Consider the following 21,088-nt stretch of genomic DNA (forward strand, 5'->3'; position numbering starts at 1 on the left):
TGGGAAGCTGTGAGAATGAGCAAGCCTTGCAGGCATCCTGAGAAGTGAGAATTCACATTTGACACAGAAAAAATACATGCACCAACTGAAAAGGCAACTGGGAGAGATGACTCTTCACCACCTAGCTGCTCAAAGGCTCAACTACCAATTTACTCTATCCTACATATTGAGCATCTTGTTCACCTACATCTGAAAAATGTCTGTGCCAAATGCTGCCATGGGAGCGAGCCAGCATATGCACCCTTCACTTTAAAAGAAACGTTGAAAATAAACACTGCCATTTGGTTGTATTTACTCAACTTTTGGTCATGGTTGCCTGCAGACAACTTGAAGCTATTCAAATGCCAGAAATGCGGCTGGCCACAATAAAACCCCAGTAAGAAACAGGAGATTGATGCCATCATGCACCGACATCTGAAGGCGCCAGACAAGCCTGCAGAAATATCACGAACGAATTGGGTAGAAACAGGGATACTGCTCTTACTAAATGAGTTTGTCTCCTGGCTCTAACCCATGACCTGGGACCTTTCCCTGTTCACATTCCCCATCTTCTGTGCTTTCTGCCCTCTATCTGGCCCTCTTAATATTTACATTTAAAAATAAACTATTTTAAAATAAAATCTGCACTTAAAATTGTTGAAACTTCCCAGGGTTGAAGACAGACCAATCAAGTGCAGCCTAAATTCATCATGTTCAAACTCACTGGCACAGCCAAGATCAGAATTTTACCTGAATTTCTGACTAATTGCCAAAGCTGAACAGCTCTCTACTGCTACCAAAGCAAAAGCTCCTCCACCAGCAACTCTCCCACGCACTTCCAGCAGCTTTGTGTTGTCTAATAGTCCTCTGTGCTGAAATGAGCCCTCTCTGCAGACCTCTTTTCTATGCGAGCAGAGAAGCTCACACCAAACCTCACAGGTGATGCTGGAGGAGCATGCAGGTAAAGATCTTTCCTTAAAAACCAACCACTGAGCAGCAAAAACCCTCCACCAGCATCACCAGGCACAGCAAAACCCTCCTGCTGCATGGCGAGATGCCATACTGCTCACCCTCCAGCCAGCAGCATGGCCACCAAGTCATCTCCATACGTTTTTGTTAAACTAACACAGCAAGGTGCATGAGGAAATTTACCTGCAGTTCTGACAAAACCTCAAGAAATGGCTGTAACAGCACAGAATTCCCTCCCTTGTCTTTGTCTCCTGCCAATCCAACCCTCCCAAATCTAGCCCCATTATTCCTTGCTATGCATCTCCAGAAGAGCAAGACTCTCCTTATCTCTTCCCACACCCCAAAGGCCCTTGAACTCCTGTTCCCAGCTCTTCCCTGGGCCCCAGCTACCTTACTAGGTCTGCACTCACTGCCAGGAGAGGGGACCTCTGTGCCAAGCTCTGGGGCCTGGAGGCAAACATTGCCCTCTCCAGAGAGCGATTCCCAGCGGCTGCTTTCATCCATGCAAATCCCTCTGGCCAAGTTCTGCACCACCTTGGGAACAGCGAGGCTTCTGCACATCAGCACTGCCAGACACCCTCCTTTGGAAGCTCGCTTTTAAATTTAACATTTACATTTTAATTAGCATTAATCATATGTTTCACTTACACTGCAGTTTTCACCTTTGCAGCTCTTTGAGGCATGAACTAATTAATCCCAATCCCTCTGCCAGATCAAGAGTTATTTCTTTCTGGTGCTTCAGTGTGAGTTTGAAAATCTCATTTGCAGGAAAAAAAGGGGGGGATAGCTTTTCCTGATAAGCAGGCAATAAATGGAAACGCAGCAACCTCCCATGTGGAGATAAGGATGGGCAAAGTTCACTCTGCTGGCAATGCCACGAGCTTTAAGTGGTCTGAAGACAACGGTGCATTCCTGGAGGGATTCCTGTTACAATTTACACAAAATTCCCTACATTCAATGTACAGTACTCTCAGCCTAAGGCAGGCCACAGGAAAGGGACTTCTCATGACATAAGAGTTTCAAGTTCCAGGTCTGAGATGCTACCCAGCAGTTGTGCTACAGCTAAATCTTCCAGTTGGGCAGAATTTTGTCATTGGACTCCAAGTATTTCAGACAACATCTCCCTGCTCTTCTAGACCTATTCAGGAATGAACATCCATTCCAATTTTTCTATAGGAAAAATAAGTATTTATAATAGAAATAATGATTTTAATATGTTTAAACACAGCTTTTAAGAAAAAGCTATAAAATACACTGCAAATCTTTTAGTTGGAACAAATTTCTAGCTTCTTTATTCTCAATGCATTGCATAAAGGTATAAAACAAAAACAAACTAAAAGAACAGAAACTTCATCCTTATAAAAATACCACGCAGAAAAAACAACCACATAGAAAAAAACAAGTAGTTACACCAACAGAGATAAGGAAACAATTCATTTTCCAAGGAATTTGCCTTGAGGTGGAGTGTTTCTCAATTGCTTGATATCTGATAAGGAGATGCTGGGGGTAGTGGTCACAGCCACATGCTCTACTGCCCTCTGCTATGCGAGTCCTCTGCACCACAGCTGAGCTGGGTGAACCAGAGACCTCAGCACAGGCACTTCGGGAGCTCAAGCCCAAAAATCCAGGCTCCCAAGCACACTGCAGCTGCAGCCTCTCCCCCAGGAAGCCCTATGCTGGTGCAAATCCATTAGCATCCTCTGCTCCGTCCTCCTTCCCCCAGGCACATTACCTCACAAGGTATGGTAACCTGCTCACTGCTTTGGTGAAGGCACAGCAGACACTCGGAGCTCCTCCCAGCAGGAAAAATAAAGTTTTGCCTACACCTGTGCCACAACACAGGACCAAAGGGCCCAGGGCTCCTGATGTGTACAGTACATTGTGCGTCTGTGCATCTTGCTGCTCCAACTTCCAGCACACAGCCCTTCAAACGCAGAAACGAAGAAGATTCTGACCAGGATTAGGGGGGCCCTGCCTCCAGCCAGGGGGAGGAAAGGACAATCGAGTTTATTGGACTGTGTGGATTCAGTGGCCTGGAACGTCAGACGCACAGAAGTATAAGGCTTTAGTAGACAGCGGTGCACAATGTACTGTAATGCCATCAAGCTATAAAGGGCCAGAGCCCATCTGTATTTATGGAGTGACAGGGGGATCTCAGCAGTTGACTGTATTGGATGCTGAAGTGAGTCTGACTGGGAATGAGTGGCAAAAGCACCATATTGTGACTGGCCCTTTTTCCCGATTGTTTTCTTTTGCAACTCACGTACCTGTGCCTCTAGGGTCACGGTAGATTTTCCATCCCATTTTCTCATGTCCTCTCCATGGTCTCGTAAGTAAAACCACAGGGTGGCACAGGGTGAGTACCCACCATATTGTCTTCCTTGTGTGGATGAACGCCTACCCCTGATAGCTGAGACACTGGTTTGTACAGGTGGGGAGGAAAATAATCTCTCTTCAAGTTGGTGAACCTTTTCAGAAAGTTTCTCCACAGTGTTCTCTTTTAGTTGGTGGACACTGGTTTGTTCGGGTGGGGAGGAAGATAGATTCTCTTTAAGTTGGTGGAACTCTTCAGAAAGTTTCTCCACAGCCGAGACACAGGCCTGTAAGGACGAGGAGAGACTTTCTTCGTACTGCCGGAGTTGTTTAGCCACTGTGGGTTCCTCATCCTCTTTCCAGGCCATTATTGCCAACAAGCTGGCATGATGATGGTGCAGTCCGTACAAACTTCCACCACATGGGTCGTGTACACTTGACTTCATCTGTGTCTGTGGATGTTTGTCTGAGGTCTGGATCCTCATAAATCACTTCCCGTACGGCTAATTCCCTCAGGTACTGGATTCCCTTCTCCATAGTGGTCCACTTGCCTGGTAGACATAAAAGTTCTTCCTTGAAGGGATACCTTTCCCTCACAGCTGACAGGTGACACCTCCAGAGGCTGTGAGATTGTGCTCCATCTGCAATTGCTTTGTCGATTCTTGCGACCCTAGCAAGGGATTCCAGCCGCCTGGCTTCCCTGCCCTCTAATTCCACACAATTGGCTCTGGTGTCCCAGCACCAGAGCAGCCAGGTGACAAGCTGCTCACGTATGCAGCGACCAAAATCTTTTCGCACAACTTGTAGCTCACGCTGGTATAGGTTTCAGGTAGTTATTGTTGATTTTTCGGCATCCTCATCTTCCTCCTCCTGAATCCCTGACGTCCCAGCCTCGTCTTCTCTATACCTAGACTTAACAGAAGACTCTCTACGTTCTAAACGACCTGAATCTCTATACCATTTTTTCACCTTCTCTACAGGGGCAACTTGCACTGCTACAGCTCATTTCTCTGACCCAGACAGAGGAGCTGGAGCGGCTGCAGAGTCCATCATAGGGGTTGGAGTGGCTGTTGGGTCTGTCACAGGACTTGGAGTGGCCGCAGGGTCTGTCGCTCGGTTGACAGTAGCATCAGTTGCAGCCCGATAGGCATGGGCCAGACCCCAGCACGTTACAGTGATTTGTGTCACTTTGGAACTGTCAGAGTCATTACACCCTTTTTTTCAAGCATTCTGCCAGTTTTTGAGGATTTTGCATTTGTTCAGGGGTGAATTTCCAAAACACTGGAGGTGCCCACTGCTCTAGAAACCTGCCCATATCCTCCCGCAGTCCCTGCCACTCACAACTATCCTGCCTCAAGACAGATCTCTGGATGAGATTCCTAAGTAGTTGTTTAACCTTAAACAAAACCTGAAGCGCATTTAGGAGACATAACAACAAGACCATGCTGGTCTGAGTATCCCAAGGATATTCAATATTTTGGAGAACTATTGCAAGAAGCTCAGAGGATAAGAGGGAGGTGAAGGAGAAAGGGAGAGTGAACAAGTAAGAAAAAATATCTTCCCCTTTCCCCTCCGCAGATTGGCTCCCTGACGAAAAAAGGCAATAGGTGTAATTGTTAATAGTTTCCTAGATATGGTTTCCAAAGTATAGAGTCGACGACAGTGCTGACTACAAATACCAGGTTGGAGTCATGACCAGAAATTTCATCCTATCATAAGCCATATACTCTAATACTTATACCAATTTTAGTTTAACACACTCTGGTCAGATCTGTCATTATCTCAACCCTTCAAGCCCCACGTTGGGCGCCAAAAAGGAATGTTGTGGTTTAACCCGGCCGGCAGCTAAACACCACGCAGCCGTTCGGTCACCCTCCCCCCTCCCTCTCTGGGATGGGGGAGAGAAATGGGAAAGTGAAGCCCGTGAGCTGAGATAAAGACAGTTTATTAAGACAGGAAAACAATAATAACAATAATAATAATAACAATAATGATGATAACAGTACTACTAATAATAATGTGTACGAAACAAGTGATGCACAATGCAATTGCTCACCACCCAATGACCGATGCCCAGCTTAACACCAAGCAGTCCGGCCCCCTCCCCCCAGCTAGCCACCCCTATCTGTTGTTCAGCATGACATCAGATGGGATGGAATACCCCTTTGGCCAGTTTGGGTCAGCTGTCCTGGGTCTGTCCCCTCCCAGCTCCTGCTGCACCCCCAGCCTGCCCACTGGGAGGACAGAGCGAGAAGCTGAAAGGTCCTTGGCTTGGTGTAAGCACTGCTCTGCAGCAATTAAAACATCAGCATGTTATCAGCACTCTTCTCATTCTAAGCCAAAACATACCACCCTACCACCTACTAGGAGGAAAATTAACTCTGTCCTAACTGAAACCAGCACATCACCTCACTTGGAAATTTAATTTATTTTTCTCTGAGGCAGGGCTACACCAACCTGGTTTTCACTGGCAGCGCCCCGAAGTCACTCCCTGCCTTTTGCCTTTTCTTTCTTTGTTGTAACTGAGACAAAGACAACTGCTGTGTCTGTCTGTAGTCACTCATCCCAGCAGCTCCTCAGTATGGCAGCCACAACAATATCCAGTGGGAAAGCCAAGTCAAAGGCCAAAAAAACCCTAGAAAATCACATTTTGGTGCTCACTGCACCTGAGGATGACTGGCACATAACAGCTAGCCACACTGCTAGCCTCCTACCTGCCAAAACAAGGTGACGACACACAAATTTTCCTGCCTATAATACACAGCATTTGGCACTGTAGCAGCCTTTCCAGCTTTCCAGCTGTGACTTCATACAGTTGACCAAGTGCTCATCACCAGAGGGGCCTCTGAGGTTCAGGTGAGCCACACAGAGTGACCTACGGGGCTTAAGGTGATCTTCTCCGATCCCACCCCAGCACAGCAGTCAGACACCTCCCCAGGTGCAAACAGGTGAGATGTCCACTGCCTCCAGCTTGAGCTCACACAGCACGAAGCATCTCCCAGGAGGACAACAGCACAGCACTCAGAAGCTGAGTCACGGAGACAAGGTTTCACAGGAGATTAGCTTTGATCTTGTGGAGGTGTGGGAACTTCTCAAGGTTTTGTTATTAGCAAGGCTTGGGTCTAGATATCCCTTGGCAGGATGTGCCACGCTCAGCAACAAGAGCATACAATGCCTGCAAAGCACTTCACAGCTCCACACTCCCAAACAGTGCAGGACACCCAATATCACGCACTGTGAACTTGTGAGCACCGTCCTGGGGATGCTCCTAAGGCTAGTCCTTTCCAACCAGCACCCTGGAATGGAAGCCCACCATCTCCACCTGCCACAGACGTGCTGCTGTTTCTGCTGGCTTAACAGGAAAGGGCAACCCAGTCACCTGCTCCACCAGCAGCCCCTCAGGGAGGGCACCAGAGGGCAAGAGCAGAGGGTGCAGGAGAGTTCAGCTGTTGCCTATGGTATGACCTAAACACTGTGCTCACTTCACCGCGCAGGAGGCACACGACATGGGCATCAACTGGAGGAGCCTCCAAGGCTCCCAACCACACAACAAGTTCCTGGGAAGTGTGGCAGGACACAGACACTCACACAAAGCAGCAGTAAAATAAATCACAGTCCCACCTGCTGCCAACAACACAGGCTTTTGCTTGGTGATGACAGGAGATAGCCACAGCAGAGAGGGATGGGCCTTGCCAGGAAGGAGTTTCAGCCTTCCCTCTCCCTCCGTCTGGAGAAATGGGACAAACCCTCAGAGAAGCTGTTTTTCGTTAGTGCCCTTTCTGTGAGTGGAGCCTGGGATGGAGCTGCTGCCAGGCCTTTCATGTCCTACAGCCCTGCTGGATCCCTCAATACATACCATAGCAAAAGCCTTTCACTTAATGAATTGCTTTCAGAAATGTATCAAAATTTCCTATTTGCCCCACAAAGGGAATGCAAATAAAGTATTTATATAAAATCTTCCCACTTCCCTCCTCCTCCAAGAGGAGGAAGCACTGTGATGCTGAGTTGGCAGCACAGACAGGCTTAGCACTGGGAGACACAGTAGAAGAAGAGAGGCAATGCTTGGGGAGGAAGAGCTAGACACAGCCCTACCTGATTGTGTTCAGGAGACGATGAGCCCTTCCCTCTGGATGGGGAACAGCGGTCATCAAGCTGCTCACTACAATCTGCCGTCCACTGTAAAAGGGATAGAAAGGCATTGTGTAAAATAATAGCTGGACAGGGGAAACTGCTGTCAGCCCACATAATGCAGCAAACACCGTCTGGGCCAAGGGCATCCCTGTACAACTGTGGGTAAGCGTGTTTTTAGGAGGGACTGTTGGCAAAAGGCAGCGTGACTCATGCCCCTTGCTCTGCCAGGAGCAGCCCCAGCCTTCCCTCCGCGGCACCATCTCTTTTTCCAGAGAAACAGGGCTCCATTTTACACGAGGGATGATCTCAAAAGCTTTGGCTGGGAAATGCTCCACCCACGGACGGCAAGCAGAGGAAAGATTCATGAACAATTGCAGGAAACTCCAGGAGAAGCTGTCATCACTGAAAGCCGCGAGAACCATCCCAGCACACTGGCCGCAATGCCGAGGGCAGCCAAAGAGTGCTCTGCAAGAAAAACACCCTCTGCTTTTCCCTGCAGGCTCCAAACTCGGTGGCTTGGGGCCAACGCAGCCAGCCTACCTCAGCTGCACCTTTACAGAGGATTGGGGGGGGGGTAAAAAAAAAAAAAAAAAAAAAAAGTGATGTTTTTATTTTTAAATGAAACAGAAAATAGTGCTGCAGGTTCAGCTAAAACATTATACCACAGCTGCAGCAATGCATCGAAGAATTTCAGTTTGGGGCCATTTGATATCCACCTCCCAAAGAAGAGATGAGCTACAGCATATTGTCAAAACAAATAATAAAGCAACTTTCTCTATACAAACAGGAACAATACTATTTAAACGATACTGTTTAATCCTAAAGTCATTTTGATTTCCCTGCCACAGCTGAGACCTAACCTTTTTGACCATTCCCATTTCTGAGGTCTTTCATCCTTGGACTGTCGCTGCATGGGTGTACTCATATCATGGAAAATAAATAAAATTTAAAAAGGATTCCCTCCAAACAGCAACTAATTGAGAGCTTCTTGGCAGGCACAGATGAAGCCATGGAATAGGACAAAGAGTCTAAAAGCCACATAAAGTGATCCCTGTGTTGGAAGGGCCATGCCAGGCGCCCAGCAGGCTGTCACACCCCACCTCTGCCTCGCACTACCCCTTTCATGGGCTGCTTCCCCCATGTGCTGCTCCTGGCAGCACGTCAGAGCCTTCTGCCAGACTCACTGGGCATGGGGATCAGCTATTTAGGATGTGGCACCAGACGCGTCCCCTCTCCGGCAGAGGAAGTGTTACCGCAGGCATGAGGAAGTGCACTGCGGAGACACTGAATAACTTGCCCCAAGTTAAATATTAAGTCTCCAGAAGAGCCTTGCAGTTAAAACAGTTTTCTTGGTCTCAGTCCAGCACCTTAGCCATAAAGCCATCCTTTTTCCTCCAGCTCTCATTGAAAGGGAGCCTGCTGCCTTCAATCAGGCTGGCAAACCAATGCACCCCGCACCGGCTCCAACACAGTTACTCCAGCAAGGGGCAGGATACGTGTGTGTTTATGGCTTGCTTTGATAAGGAGCAATCACGAAGAGAAAAACAGAAATAAATGATTCCTGCTCATTTCTTACACAAGTCTGGAGTATTGGGCAGGTGGGAAATTTCACTGGAGCCACACAGAAATCCTATTTCCAAGTAGATACTCATCATCTGAGGTACAAACACATCTAGCTGCTTAACTTGAGATGCCTTTAAAAGTGGTCTAATTAAAAGGTTCACCGTTCAGATCTTCTGTTACTATTTTTCCTCTAAAATAAAATCTGACTATCTTTAAAGGCAGTATCCCTAGAACTGACAAAAAAAAATAAAAAAAATGCAGTGCCTTTCATGCAGGCAGGACATGGAGAAAAGTCAAAGCCCCATTTCCACAAAAACAAGATGGATTTGGTTGTGACAGCCAGGGAAGAATCTTAATGCAAAAACTGTAAATGGGTCCTCACGAGAATTAGCATCTTTTGTCCTGAGGATGCAGACTCCAGGACAGAGGGGCAGACCAAATCCCATTTACCAACTATGCTCCTATCTCACGCTCAGTCTGGGTAATAGCTTTTAAGTGAGTTCTCGATTTCATTTACCTTTTCCTTTAAAGGAAAGAGCAAATCAGGATGAGAATTTTCCTGCTGTTCAGAGTTAAACCTCCTCTGAATTGCAAAGTGGTTAAAAAACTTTGACTATTAATTTATTTCTAATTCAATAGTGTTTTTCAACTTGACACGTTAAATAAAGCAGTGCTTGCCTGTTTGACCTGATGCCCCTCCAAAGCATCACTTCAAACACAGCCATTTTCCAGCCTGGGGTAATAAAAACATGCATCATTGAAGTGCTTGGGATCACCTGATTTTTAAATATATTTTTCCCCACTTATAATGGATTTGATCATCAATTCACAAAAGACCTCTCTTCAGCAAAACCTATTCTTTAGAAGGTTCCCTTTACAGGTAATTTCTTCATGCCAATACATCATACTTGTAGGAAGAACGGCTGAAGTCATGACACACACAAATATGGTCAGATCATGCTCCCTTTTTTACCCAAATAGCCTGATTCTTATAGCAAACTTAACAGGGGTGGATAGTATCTCACACAAGATTATTGGTCAAAAGCACTCAGACAAACAACTGCAAGAAAACAACCCCACCTGCAAGAAAACAACCCCCTTGTGATTAGCAGTCACGTAGACCTTGTCCTTGAAGCCAGCTGCTGGCAACAATATTTTTAATTCCTCAGTCGGGCGATAGAAGAAAATCGTTATGGCAACTCCTCATAGTCATCCTGATAGCTTGGCTTGCTCAGCTGCAACAAGTCATGGCCTCCTTGCTTTTGTTTCAAAAAATCCTCAACAATTCCCCCTTATTCTTTTTGAGCAAACCAAGCCTGATGTAACAGTTTTGCAAGTAACCTTTTAACCACATTTATTACAATACAACATGCAATGATGATTGACACCACAACAAACAGAATCCTTAATCCCTCTTTGACTAATCCCAGTAACCATCTAGGCATCGTTTCAAACAAATCAGTGAGCCATTAATCGAAAGGATTGATATCATATTGAATCTTTCTCATGTGCTCTTTCAGGAAAGTAATGGATTTGTGAATTGACTCACTATGATCAAAAAGGTTCAAATAGCACATTCCCTCAAAGTCCTCACACCCATGCCCCTGAGCCAAAAGCAAGAAGTCAATAGCAGCTTGATCCTGTAAGAGCGCATGTCGCAGACTATTTTGATCTGGTAACATCTCCTCAAGTATCTCTGTCCTGGCATGGGCTTGCTTCTCAGCCCAGCATACCAATTTTTCCAAATTATTAAGTGCAGCCACAGCTGCTGCTCCTGGCACGAAAATTGCCAGTGCTGCTCTAGCTGCAACACCAAGCAATTCAACATTATCATTGCAATCCGGTGTGAGCAATGCCCATTTATGTCTGGTGATCTTAGGCAACTGTGACAAGCTAGGAGCAAATACAATGAGTTTACCTAAGTAACATGGACATCCGATAGCATTTGCAGGGATACCTTGCCAGGCCCTATCCCTGCAAATCAGAAAAACATCAGGAGGTAAGGCCATAGCTGTATGATTATTCCAAACGCTATAGTTGTTACCCCTTGTCTCCGCGCCATAGGCCCCTAAACCCTGCCTAGCAGTGTCATTGTAACCACAGGTGTTATTTGTATTTCTGTACCCGTATGGCCCTTCTGAAGTCACATTTGTCCACCTTGTTGGATTGTGTTTTTTGAAAGGATTTAATCTTTGCTGTAAATTACCGAACACAAAACATGTTTGAGTCCAATTCTGTGATGTGTTCCCAATCCTCTGAGACCCACGTAACTGTAACTCTTGTGGATCCCAGGGCAATGAGACAGTAAGCGAATTTATCAATTTCGCTGAGCACACAGCTACAGATGAGGCATTGCAGTGATTGTTGGTAGCATATTGGCCAAACTCAGAAGGGTCATACACAGGTATACCTATGAGGCAAGTCCTGAACGGATCTGTGGACGATGCCATGGACAGACAAAATTCTGACATACCAGTCTGATTAGCCCATGTCACCCAAAGATTTCGTTGATTTCACTGAGGCTTGATCTTGGTTATGAGCGCAAGCCCTGCTGGCAGTATTAGAATCAATCACCATCAACAACTTCCCCGTCCCTTGAGACATCTTGGGAAGTGTCCTGGTTTCAGTTAGGACACAGCTAATTTTCCTCCTAGTAGCTGGTAGGGTGTTATGTTTTGGCTTAGGATGAGAAGAGTGCTGATAACATGCTGATGTTTTAATTGTTGCAGAGCAGTGCTTACACCAAGCCAAGGACCTTTCAGCTTCTTGCTCCATCTTGCCAGTGGGCAGGCTAGGGGTGCAGCAAGAGCTGGGAGGGGACAGACCCAGGACAGCTGACCCAAACTGGCCAAAGGGGTATTCCATACCATCTGACGTCATGCTGAACAACAGATAGGGGTGGCTAGCCGGGGGGAGGGGTCCGGACTGCTCGGGGTTAGGCTGGGCATTGGTCAGCAGGTGGTGAGCAATTGCATTGTGCATCACTTCTTTGTACACATTATTATTAGTAGTAGTACTATTATCATAATAATTGTTATTATTATTGTTATTATTATTTTCCTGTCTTAATAAACTGTCTTTATCTCAATTCACGGGCTTCACTTTCCCATTTCTCTCCCCCATCCCAGAGAGGGAGGGGGGAGGGTGAGCGAACAGCTGTGTGGTGTTTAGCTGCCAGCCGTGTTAAACCACAACAGGCAGCCTTCACAAATTGGCTTGGCACCCACTCTGGTCCTGCTCACATGCTGCGAGTCTGATACAATACTGCGTCCCGCGTCTCTCCGCGTTCTGTGTCTCACCGCATCTCTGTTCCGCGTCCTTTTTTTTTTTTTTTTTGTCCATTATAATCAGCATCAATTATCCTTGGCAAAACAAACAATCCGGTCAAAGATGTACTTGATTGTCCTAACAGCAATACATTACGGTCATTCCCACTCCAATTGATACAGTCAGGTAGAAGATTCCTAGAAATACTAATGAAATTCCAACATGGAATGAAACCCCTACAGCACCACACTCTTTGAAAACTTTTTTCAGCTCCTGGGATTTATTGAGTTTCTTGTTTTCACTGCTGAGATCTGTGGCTGCCTTTTCAGGGGATCCACCCACATCCTTGGCCAAGCTGCCGGCGGCGGTCCGCAACGCCAACAGAGGGGCCGGCGGGCTGAGTGGGGGGGGCAGCCCGAGGGTGGGGGGTGGTGAGGGGAAAGCAGCGGTGGCGGCGGCGAGCGGGGGCCCATGGGGCGGCAGGCCCGGTCACAACAGCAGGCAGAACATGGCAGCGCCCAATGCGTGCAGGTAGGTGCTCAAACCGGAGAAACGCAGCAGCCGGCAGCGGGGCAGGCGGGCGGATGCCCAGAGCTGACAGCAGGGCAGGCAGCAGGGCTGGCGGCGCTTTGCACCAGGCGTTCTGTCAGTCCCAGGCGGTACTGCTAGAGCTTGCGCTGCCACCATCACCTCCTGCTGCTCGGCTTTCATACCACACAGCGCATTAATCACTGTCCGCCACATCCCACTCACTTCTTTATCCAGCTTTCCACTTGAGATGACTTTATCCCATAAGCGATCTCCTACCTCCCGCCACTCTGGACTCACAGAGCTACTCGTGCCCCATCTTCACTGACTCCTCTGTTCTCCCGTAGAAGTTTTGAGGTCCAGCTTGATCACCAATGTCCCGGGTCCCGGTTCAGGCGCCATTTGTCGCAGGAAGAACGGCCGAAGTCATGACACACACCAATATGGTCAGATCATGCTCCCTTTTTTACCCGAATAGCCTGACTCTTATAGCAATCTAGCAGGGGCGTACAGCTTCTAACACAAGATTATTGGTCGAAAGCACTCAGACAAACAACTGCAAGAAAACAACCCCCTTGTGATTAGCAGTCACATAGATCTTGTCCTTGAAGGAAGTGCCAGCTGCTTGCAACAATATTTTTAATTCCTCCATCGGGCGATAGAAGAACATCATTATGGTAACTCCTCGTAGTCATCCTGGAAGCTTGGTTTGCTCAGCTGCAGCAAGTGATGGCCTCCTTGCTGTTTCAAAAATCCCTCAACACATACTAATAAATAAAGCACATCCCACAGCAAGCCCGGCTTGGGAAGAGGTGCCCTGACCCCCCTGCAGCCATGGGGCAGAGGGAACCTTGTTACCCACGCAGCGCCGGTGATTGAGGATTGCTGCCCATCTCCTGGGCAAAGGGAAGGGACTGAGCCCTCCTGCAGGACTCCTCACCCCATCCATTATTAAACACCTCCCGTCCCTTCTGGAAAGCCCTGGCAAGGCCTAATGGGTTAATGGGTATTGCTTCATTAGCTAAGTCCCCTAACAAGGGAGAGTCTACCCTGGCTTCAAGTCCTTCTTACCCAGGCCCAGTGTACACAGTTTATAGCCTGCACCTGTTCTTCTACCATTCTGCATGGCAGGAGAGCAGCATGCCCAGCACCCCACTGCATGGACCTGAGTTCACTGCAGCCTCACAAACCCAAGGGCACAGAGCAGAGTCCTTCAGCTCCCTGCTGCGTGAGTCCCATGCCATTTGGCCATCCCATCTCCAGGAGCGCTGGCTCCACGATACGGAGGATTTCCCTCAGGACAACAGCATCAGTTCAGGAGGTTTAAATTTCTCCTCGTGTGGGAGCCAAAAAGCCAATTTTTAAAGTTTTGGGTTTTTTTAGATCCTAATGACACCACCAAATCTCATCTCCCCTAAGCGATCACTCTCTTTGCTGGGTATTCACATCCTCTGTAGCAGAGCAGTTTGCTTCTCTGACACAACACTCAGGAAGCAAGCAAACAGGTTATTGTACATATTAAAATGTGCAGTGGCATGACACAGTGTTAGGGGGCACATGGGGCTTTTAATGCCTTTAGTATCTCTGTCTCTTCACTAACATCCCTGTGCACACAGAGAAAAGCAGCACAGGCATGTAGGGATGTGGGAACACTTCTCAATATTTGGATACTCCCTGCTGGGTCTCCGCAGCTCTTCCTAAAGCTGGTGGGATTTTGTGGGTGAAGCAATGCGTTGTTTGAGACAGACTCCACTCACATGCACCCGTTCCTAAGGGACAGAGTGGAGATGCCATCCAAACAGCACCCATTGCTTCCAGACATGTGCACCCTGCCGGCCCCTGTGTGCAGGGCAGCCTCTCACCAGTGTCCTTCACTTGACAAAGGAACCCTGGAGAAACCAAAAAAAAAACCTCAAGGCACACCCTGAGACCACTTCATGATAAATACAAAACACAGCTGGGGAGTGCTCACACCTGGCTGAAGCAGAAAGCTGCCCCAAATCCAGCATTTCACTGCATTTCTACACTAGGAAAGCTGCTTTGGCATTGCCCAGCCCTGCAGTCCCCCTCAGCCCATGCTCCTCACCAACCTGCAAGATGTTGGACTGCATCTTCTCACTCTCCCTGTCCCCCTCCATCTTGTTGGTCAGCAGCCCCTGCACCTGGTACTCCAGCACGTAGCTGTCAATGAAGCGCTCCAGCTCCTCGATCTCCTGTGAGCGGCTGCTCCCTGCCTCTGAGGAGGCGGATGCCACTGACGAGCTTTCCATCACTGCAGCTGGGACAGTGGGAACGGAGGGGGCCTGAGAAGGAAAAAGGATGGAAATTGAGTTCTTGGTCACCTGCTGAGCAGCACCTGCCTCTCCCACCAGCACAGATGCCCCCTTCTTCCTTCATGAGCCCTCTTCTTCCTCCATGAGCAAGAGGCCCATCTTGTGATCCTACACATAAGGGCCACAACAACATTTGCCTATCCTCCTCACAACCAAAGCTGTAGAAAACCTCTAGAAACATGCCCAATAAATTAACAAAGCTTAATTTAAAAGGCCCGTGACATTGGCTGCACTGGAAGCGGAAGGATGATGAGGTTCGCGTTGTGGCTGGGGACATGAAAAGGACAGGAACTGCAAAGCTTCTCTAGGACCGTGGCAGTAAGCAAGGTGCTGAGTCAGCAGTGCGCCTGCTAACAGTCCAGGGAGGAGGTTTGGATGTGGAGGTGAAACAGTGATCACACCAGAATCTATTTTTAAAACCTCCGCTTGTTAAAAATGCATTAGAAAAAGGGAAAACATCCTGCAGAGCACCACAGTGTGGCTGGCTGGCAGCCCCGGAGGAAGCCACAGGCGATGCTGTGCTCAGTGTAGAGACCACATTGCCCCCCAGGGACGGATGGCAGCGGCTCTGCCTCCACAGGGATGCTGCTCTGCAGAAAACAAGGACTTTAGGGGGCTTGTACCTTAAGGTGTGCTCAGGGTGCAGACTGGCAGGTAGCCCAACCAGGATGCAAACCTTCTGAGCAGCAGCAGTATGGATCACTAGGTGCTCTCTGTGCAGATTTTAAATGTATTTAAATGTATTCTTACTGGTGAGAGTCAAAATACAGAGCAAAGGAAGAAAAGGCTGTGCAAACACAAATAGATGCAGGTACCAAATTAAAGACTGGATCTCAATGCTTGGTTCAGCTACCTAACTGTCCTGACACTAACCCCTCCCTCCAGTTCCTGCTCCAGAAGCACAGCCTTCTCCTAAAAGCTCACATGTAGACTACTGCTAGCACAATAAGAAGCCATTACCCAGGGGGCTTATGTTACAAACCCTACTGGGAGAGTAGGACAGTCTCATTCAGGGCACATATCACCAAGGAATTAGGAGCTCTGCTGCAAAACAAAACCAGAGCCCTATGCATTCCCAGCAATAACCCCTGCCCCTCTCCAAAGCCAACACATGCGAATGGATGCACACCTGAGTACTTGCACGCCTCTGCAGGAGATACCAGGGACTGAGTTCAAACCCCTTTTATCTCCTCTGATCCACAGAGGAAATGAAGAACTTCAGCATAAGGCTTCTTTGAGGCTTCTTTGCCTCAGTCTTTAGCAGCAATACCGGTTGTTCTCTGGATACCCAGTCCCCTGAGCTGGTGGAAGGGGATGGGGAGCAGGATGTGGCCCTCACTATCCACGAAGAAATGGTTGGCGACCTGCTACGGCACTTGGATGTGTACAAGTCGATGGGGCCGGATGGGATCCACCCGAGGGTACTGAGGGAACTGGCAGAGGAGCTGGCCAAGCCGCTTACCATCATTTATCAACAGTCCTGGCTATCAGGGGAGGTCCCAGTCGACTGGCGGCTAGCAAACGTGACGCCCATCTACAAGAAGGGCCAGAGGGCAGACCCAGGAAACTCTAGGCCTGTCAGTTTGACCTCAGTGCCAGGGAAGCTCATGGAGCAGATTCTCTTGAGTGTCATCATGCGGCACTTGCAGGGCAACCAGGCGATCAGGCCCAGTCAGCATGGGTTTATGAAAGGCAGGTCCTGCTTGACGAACCTGATCTCCTTCTATGACAAAGTGACGCGCTGGGTGGATGAGGGAAAGGCTGTGGATGTGGTCTACCTTGACTTCAGCAAGGCTTTTGACACCGTCTCCCACAGCATTCTCCACAAGAAACTGGCTGCTTTTGTCTTGGACTGGCGTATGCTTCGTTGGGTTAGAAACTGGCTGGATAGCCGGGCCCAAAGAGTCGTGGTGAATGGAGTCAAATCCAGTTGGAGGCCAGTCACTAGTGGAGTTCCCCAGGGCTCGGTACTGGGGCCGGTCCTCTTTAATATCTTCATCAACGATCTGGATGAAGGTATTGAGTGCACCCTCAGTAAGTTTGCAGATTACACCAAGTTAGGTGCATGTGTCGCTCTGATCGAGGGTAGGAAGGCTCTGCAGGAGGATCTGGATAGGCTGCACCGATGGGCTGAGGTCAACTGCATGAAGTTCAACAAGGCCAAGTGCCGGGTCCTGCACCTGGGGCACAATAACCCCAAGCAGAGCTACAGGCTGGGAGATGAGTGGTTGGAGAGCTGCCAGGCAGAGAAGGACCTGGAAGTGATGGTTGATAGTCGGCTGAATATGAGCCAGCAGTGTGCTCAGGTGGCCAAGAAGGCCAACAGCATCCTGGCTTGCATAAGAAGCATTGTGGCCAGCAGGGCTAGGGAGGTGATCGTCCCCCTGTACTCAGCTCCGGTGAGGCTGCACCTCGAGTACTGTGCTCAGTTTTAGGCCTCTTACTACAAGAAGGACATCGAGGTGGCTCAAAAGAGTCCAGAGAAGGGCAACAAAGCTGGTGAGGGGTCTGGAGTGGCTGAGGGAGCTGGGCTTGTTCAGCCTGGAGAAGAGGAGGCTCAGGGGTGACCTTATTTTTTGACATTCTAATGGAGATTAGGCGGAAACAGAGAGTGTTTCGCTACTGGAAGGAGGGCCGGGTGACATGGAAAGAATACAGGGATGCTGTTCGTGTTTGTAGGAAGAAAATTCGTGTGGCCAAAGCACACCTAGAGTTGAAGCCGGCTGTGTCTGTGAGAGAAAATAAAAAGGGTTTTTTTAGATATGTGAATGGAAAAAGGAGAACTAAAGAATACATAGGGCCGCTCCTTGATAGGGAAGGTCTTCTCACAGACGATGACATAGGCAAAGCAGAGACGCTTAACGCTTTCTTTGCCTCTGTCTTCAATGCCGATGATGGGCTTTGGGACCCAGGGTGCCCTGAGCTGGAGGACCGGGACGGTGGGGATGACAAACTCCCAACCGACCCTGAACGTGTGCGGGATTTGCTACTCCACCTGGATCCCTACAAGTCCATGGGTCCGGATGGGATTCATCCCCGGGTGCTGAAAGAGCTGGCGGACGTCATCGCGGAACCTCTCTCAATTATTTTTCAACGATCCTGGGATTCTGGAGAGGTCCCGGTAGACTGGAAACTGGCAAATGTTGTGCCGATTTTCAAGAAGGGTCAGAAAGAAGACCCTAGCAATTACAGGCCTGTCAGTCTCACGCCAGTGCCTGGTAAAATCATGGAGAAGATGGTTCTCGAACTTATTGAGGCGCACCTGGGGGACAAAGCAGTCATTGGTCCCAGCCAGCATGGGTTTGTGAAGGGCAGGTCCTGCCTAACTAACCTGATTTCCTTTTATGATAAGATCACCCGTATGGTGGACCAAGGGAAACCAGCTGATGTGATTTTTTTTGGACTTCAGCAAGGCTTTTGACACGGTCTCCCATAGGATCCTACTGGACAAAATGTCCACCATACAGCTAAATAAAAACATCATACGATGGGTGAGCAATTGGCTAACGGGCAGGGCCCAAAGGGTTATGGTGAATGGCGCTGTGTCAGGCTGGCGGGCGGTCACTAGTGGGGTCCCTCAAGGCTCCATTTTAGGGCCGGTACTTTTCAATATTTTTATAAACGATCTGGATGTAGGAATAGAAGGTATTTTGAGCAAATTTGCCAATGACACCAAACTTGGAGGAGTTGTGGACTCGAACGAGGGTGGAAAGGCCTTGCAGAGGGATCTGGATAGGTTGGAGAGCTGGGCGATCACCAACCGCATGAAGTTCAATAAGAGCAAGTGCCGGGTCCTGCACCTGGGACGGGGAAACCCTGGCTGCACGTACAGACTGGGCGATGAGACGCTGGAGAGCAGCCTAGAAGAGAGGGATCTGGGGGTCGTGGTAGACAGCAAGTTGAATATGAGCCAGCAGTGTGCCCTGGCAGCCAGGAGGGCCAACCGTATCCTGGGGTGCATCAAGCACGGCATCGCTAGTAGGTCGAGGGAGGTGATTGTCCCGCTCTACTCTGCGCTGGTGCGACCTCACCTCGAGTACTGTGTGCAGTTCTGGGCACCACAGTATAAAAAGGACATGAAACTGTTGGAGAGTGTCCAGAGGAGGGCTACGAAGATGGTGAAAGGCCTGGAGGGGAAGACGTACGAGGAACGGCTGAGGGCACTGGGCCTGTTCAGCCTGGAGAAGAGGAGGCTGAGGGGAGACCTCATCGCAGTCTACAACTTCCTCGTAAGGGGGTGTCGAGAGGCAGGAGACCTTTTCTCCATTAACACTAGTGACAGGACCCGCGGGAACGGGGTTAAGCTGAGGCAGGGGAAATTTAGGCTTGACATCAGGAGGGGGTTCTTCACAGAGAGGGTGGTTGCACACTGGAACAGGCTCCCCAGGGAAGTGGTCACTGCACCGAGCCTGTCTGAATTTAAGAAGAGATTGGACTGTGCACTTAGTCACATGGTCTGAACTTTTGGGTAGACCTGTGCGGTGTCAAGAGTTGGACTTGATGATCCTTAAGGGTCCCTTCCAACTCAGGATATTCTATGATTCTATGATTCTTATTGCTCTCTATAAGTACATTAAAAGAGGCTGTAGCGAGGTGGGGGTTGGTCTGTTCTCCCACGTGCCTGGTGACAGGACGAGGGGGAATGGGCTTAAGTTGCACCTGGGGTGTTTTAGGTTGGATATTAGGAAGAACTTCTTTACCGAAAGGGTTGTGAGGTATTGGAATGGGCTGCCCAGGGAAGTGGTGGAGTCACCATCCCTGGAGGTCTTTAAAAGACGTTTAGGTGTAGAGCTTAGGGATATGGTTTAGTGGAGGACTTGTTAGTGTTAGGTCAGAGGTTGGACTCGATGATCTTGAGATCTCTTCCAACCTAGACAATTCTGTGATTCTGTGATATAATCCTGCATTTGTCCCTTAGCCAGTGAGTGAAGTCATAAGGAAGCCAGCAGCTGGCACCCAGACCATCTGAAGGGCATGCATCTACTGAAGAGAAGCCAACGAAGCCTTAAATGTAGCATCACCAGTAAGGTCAGCTCTGAGGGCGTTCGAATGGATGCTCCTGTGGTCACCATGTGCATCTACCCAGTGCATCTGTCCCAGAATACTGATCTCCTTTGAAAGCCTGCCAGCTTTGCTTTCTGATAATAGGTCACCTCCTTCATGTCACCGAGATGTCACCTCCTCTGTTGCAGAACAAGGCAACTGCTGAAAAAAACATGCCGCCAGTAGGGCCAGAAATGAAAAGCATGGAGAGGTCCTCTTGTGGTCACCTGAAATGGGAACTGCACAAGGACCCCTCTGCCCCGATGACAGCAGCCATGGACACTTCCTCAAGAGAGACCAGGGTTTACACAACTCCCAGAGCACACATGGGAGCCAGGAGCCACTGCTCCTGCATCCAGCAGGCGATGCCAACCCCCCCAGTCTTCTCTCTGACTCTTTCCTAGGGTCTGAAGCAGGATGGAGTAAGCAGCCCACCAGCTACTCAAACACCACCTTCTTCCCCAAGCCACTGTGCTCTTCTTCCATCACACAACCAACAGAGGAGCTTCCAGCTCACAAGGACCACACATCTGACCATGCAAGCAGGCTACTGCACAACACAATCACTGCTCACATGTCAAACCTGATGCTCCCATGAAATGTCATTTTTTGTGCGTGCACACTCACGTGGAGGACCAGCACGGCTGCAGGATGAACCCACACATGGCAGGTCCCCCAGGAGGTCCCCCCCAAGGTACTGACCCCCAGTGTGAACTACTTGGGCTGCAAGCAGCAGCTCGCGCAGCTGCAAGCTCCTCGTTAATCACACAGCATCTCCACATCTCCCAGCCTCTGGGGAGCCTTCACAAATTAAAAATGGAAGCAGCACGGGGAGGATTGACAGTTACTGGAGATCACTCACTACAGCTGCAAAATAAACATGACAAAGTCTGAGTACAAATCTCTTGTAATGGCAAACATGTTTAGCTCCCCCAAACACCCCAGCCCCAGGAACAGGCTCC

The 21,088-nt window shown here is 48.9% G+C and overlaps 1 protein-coding gene across 11 annotated transcripts in view; it reads right to left on the minus strand.

The window, feature by feature from the left end:
* The window catches only part of LOC101794193 (CBP80/20-dependent translation initiation factor), a 167,227-nt gene that overhangs the window by 131,127 nt on the left and 15,012 nt on the right, over positions 1 to 21,088 (minus strand). For 8 of the 11 annotated variants that reach the window (XR_011805560.1, XM_038169454.2, XM_072030439.1 and 5 more), the window contains exons 2-3: positions 14,841 to 15,053; positions 7,354 to 7,437 (exon numbers count right to left, since the gene is read on the minus strand). Coding sequence is in view for 10 of the 11 variants with exons in the window: in XM_038169454.2 (XP_038025382.1) it covers positions 7,354 to 7,437; positions 14,841 to 15,020 (264 nt within the window). In the remaining variant the exon portion in view is untranslated. Of the gene's footprint in view, positions 1 to 7,353; positions 7,438 to 14,840; positions 15,054 to 16,212; positions 17,813 to 21,088 lie in introns of those variants that run through there. The other 3 variants (XM_072030443.1, XM_072030442.1, XM_072030436.1) reach the window with 2 other exon arrangements.

The sequence above is a fragment of the Anas platyrhynchos genome, chromosome W (assembly GCF_047663525.1).
Source record: "Anas platyrhynchos isolate ZD024472 breed Pekin duck chromosome W, IASCAAS_PekinDuck_T2T, whole genome shotgun sequence".
In the NCBI taxonomy this organism is placed as follows: domain Eukaryota; kingdom Metazoa; phylum Chordata; class Aves; order Anseriformes; family Anatidae; genus Anas; species Anas platyrhynchos.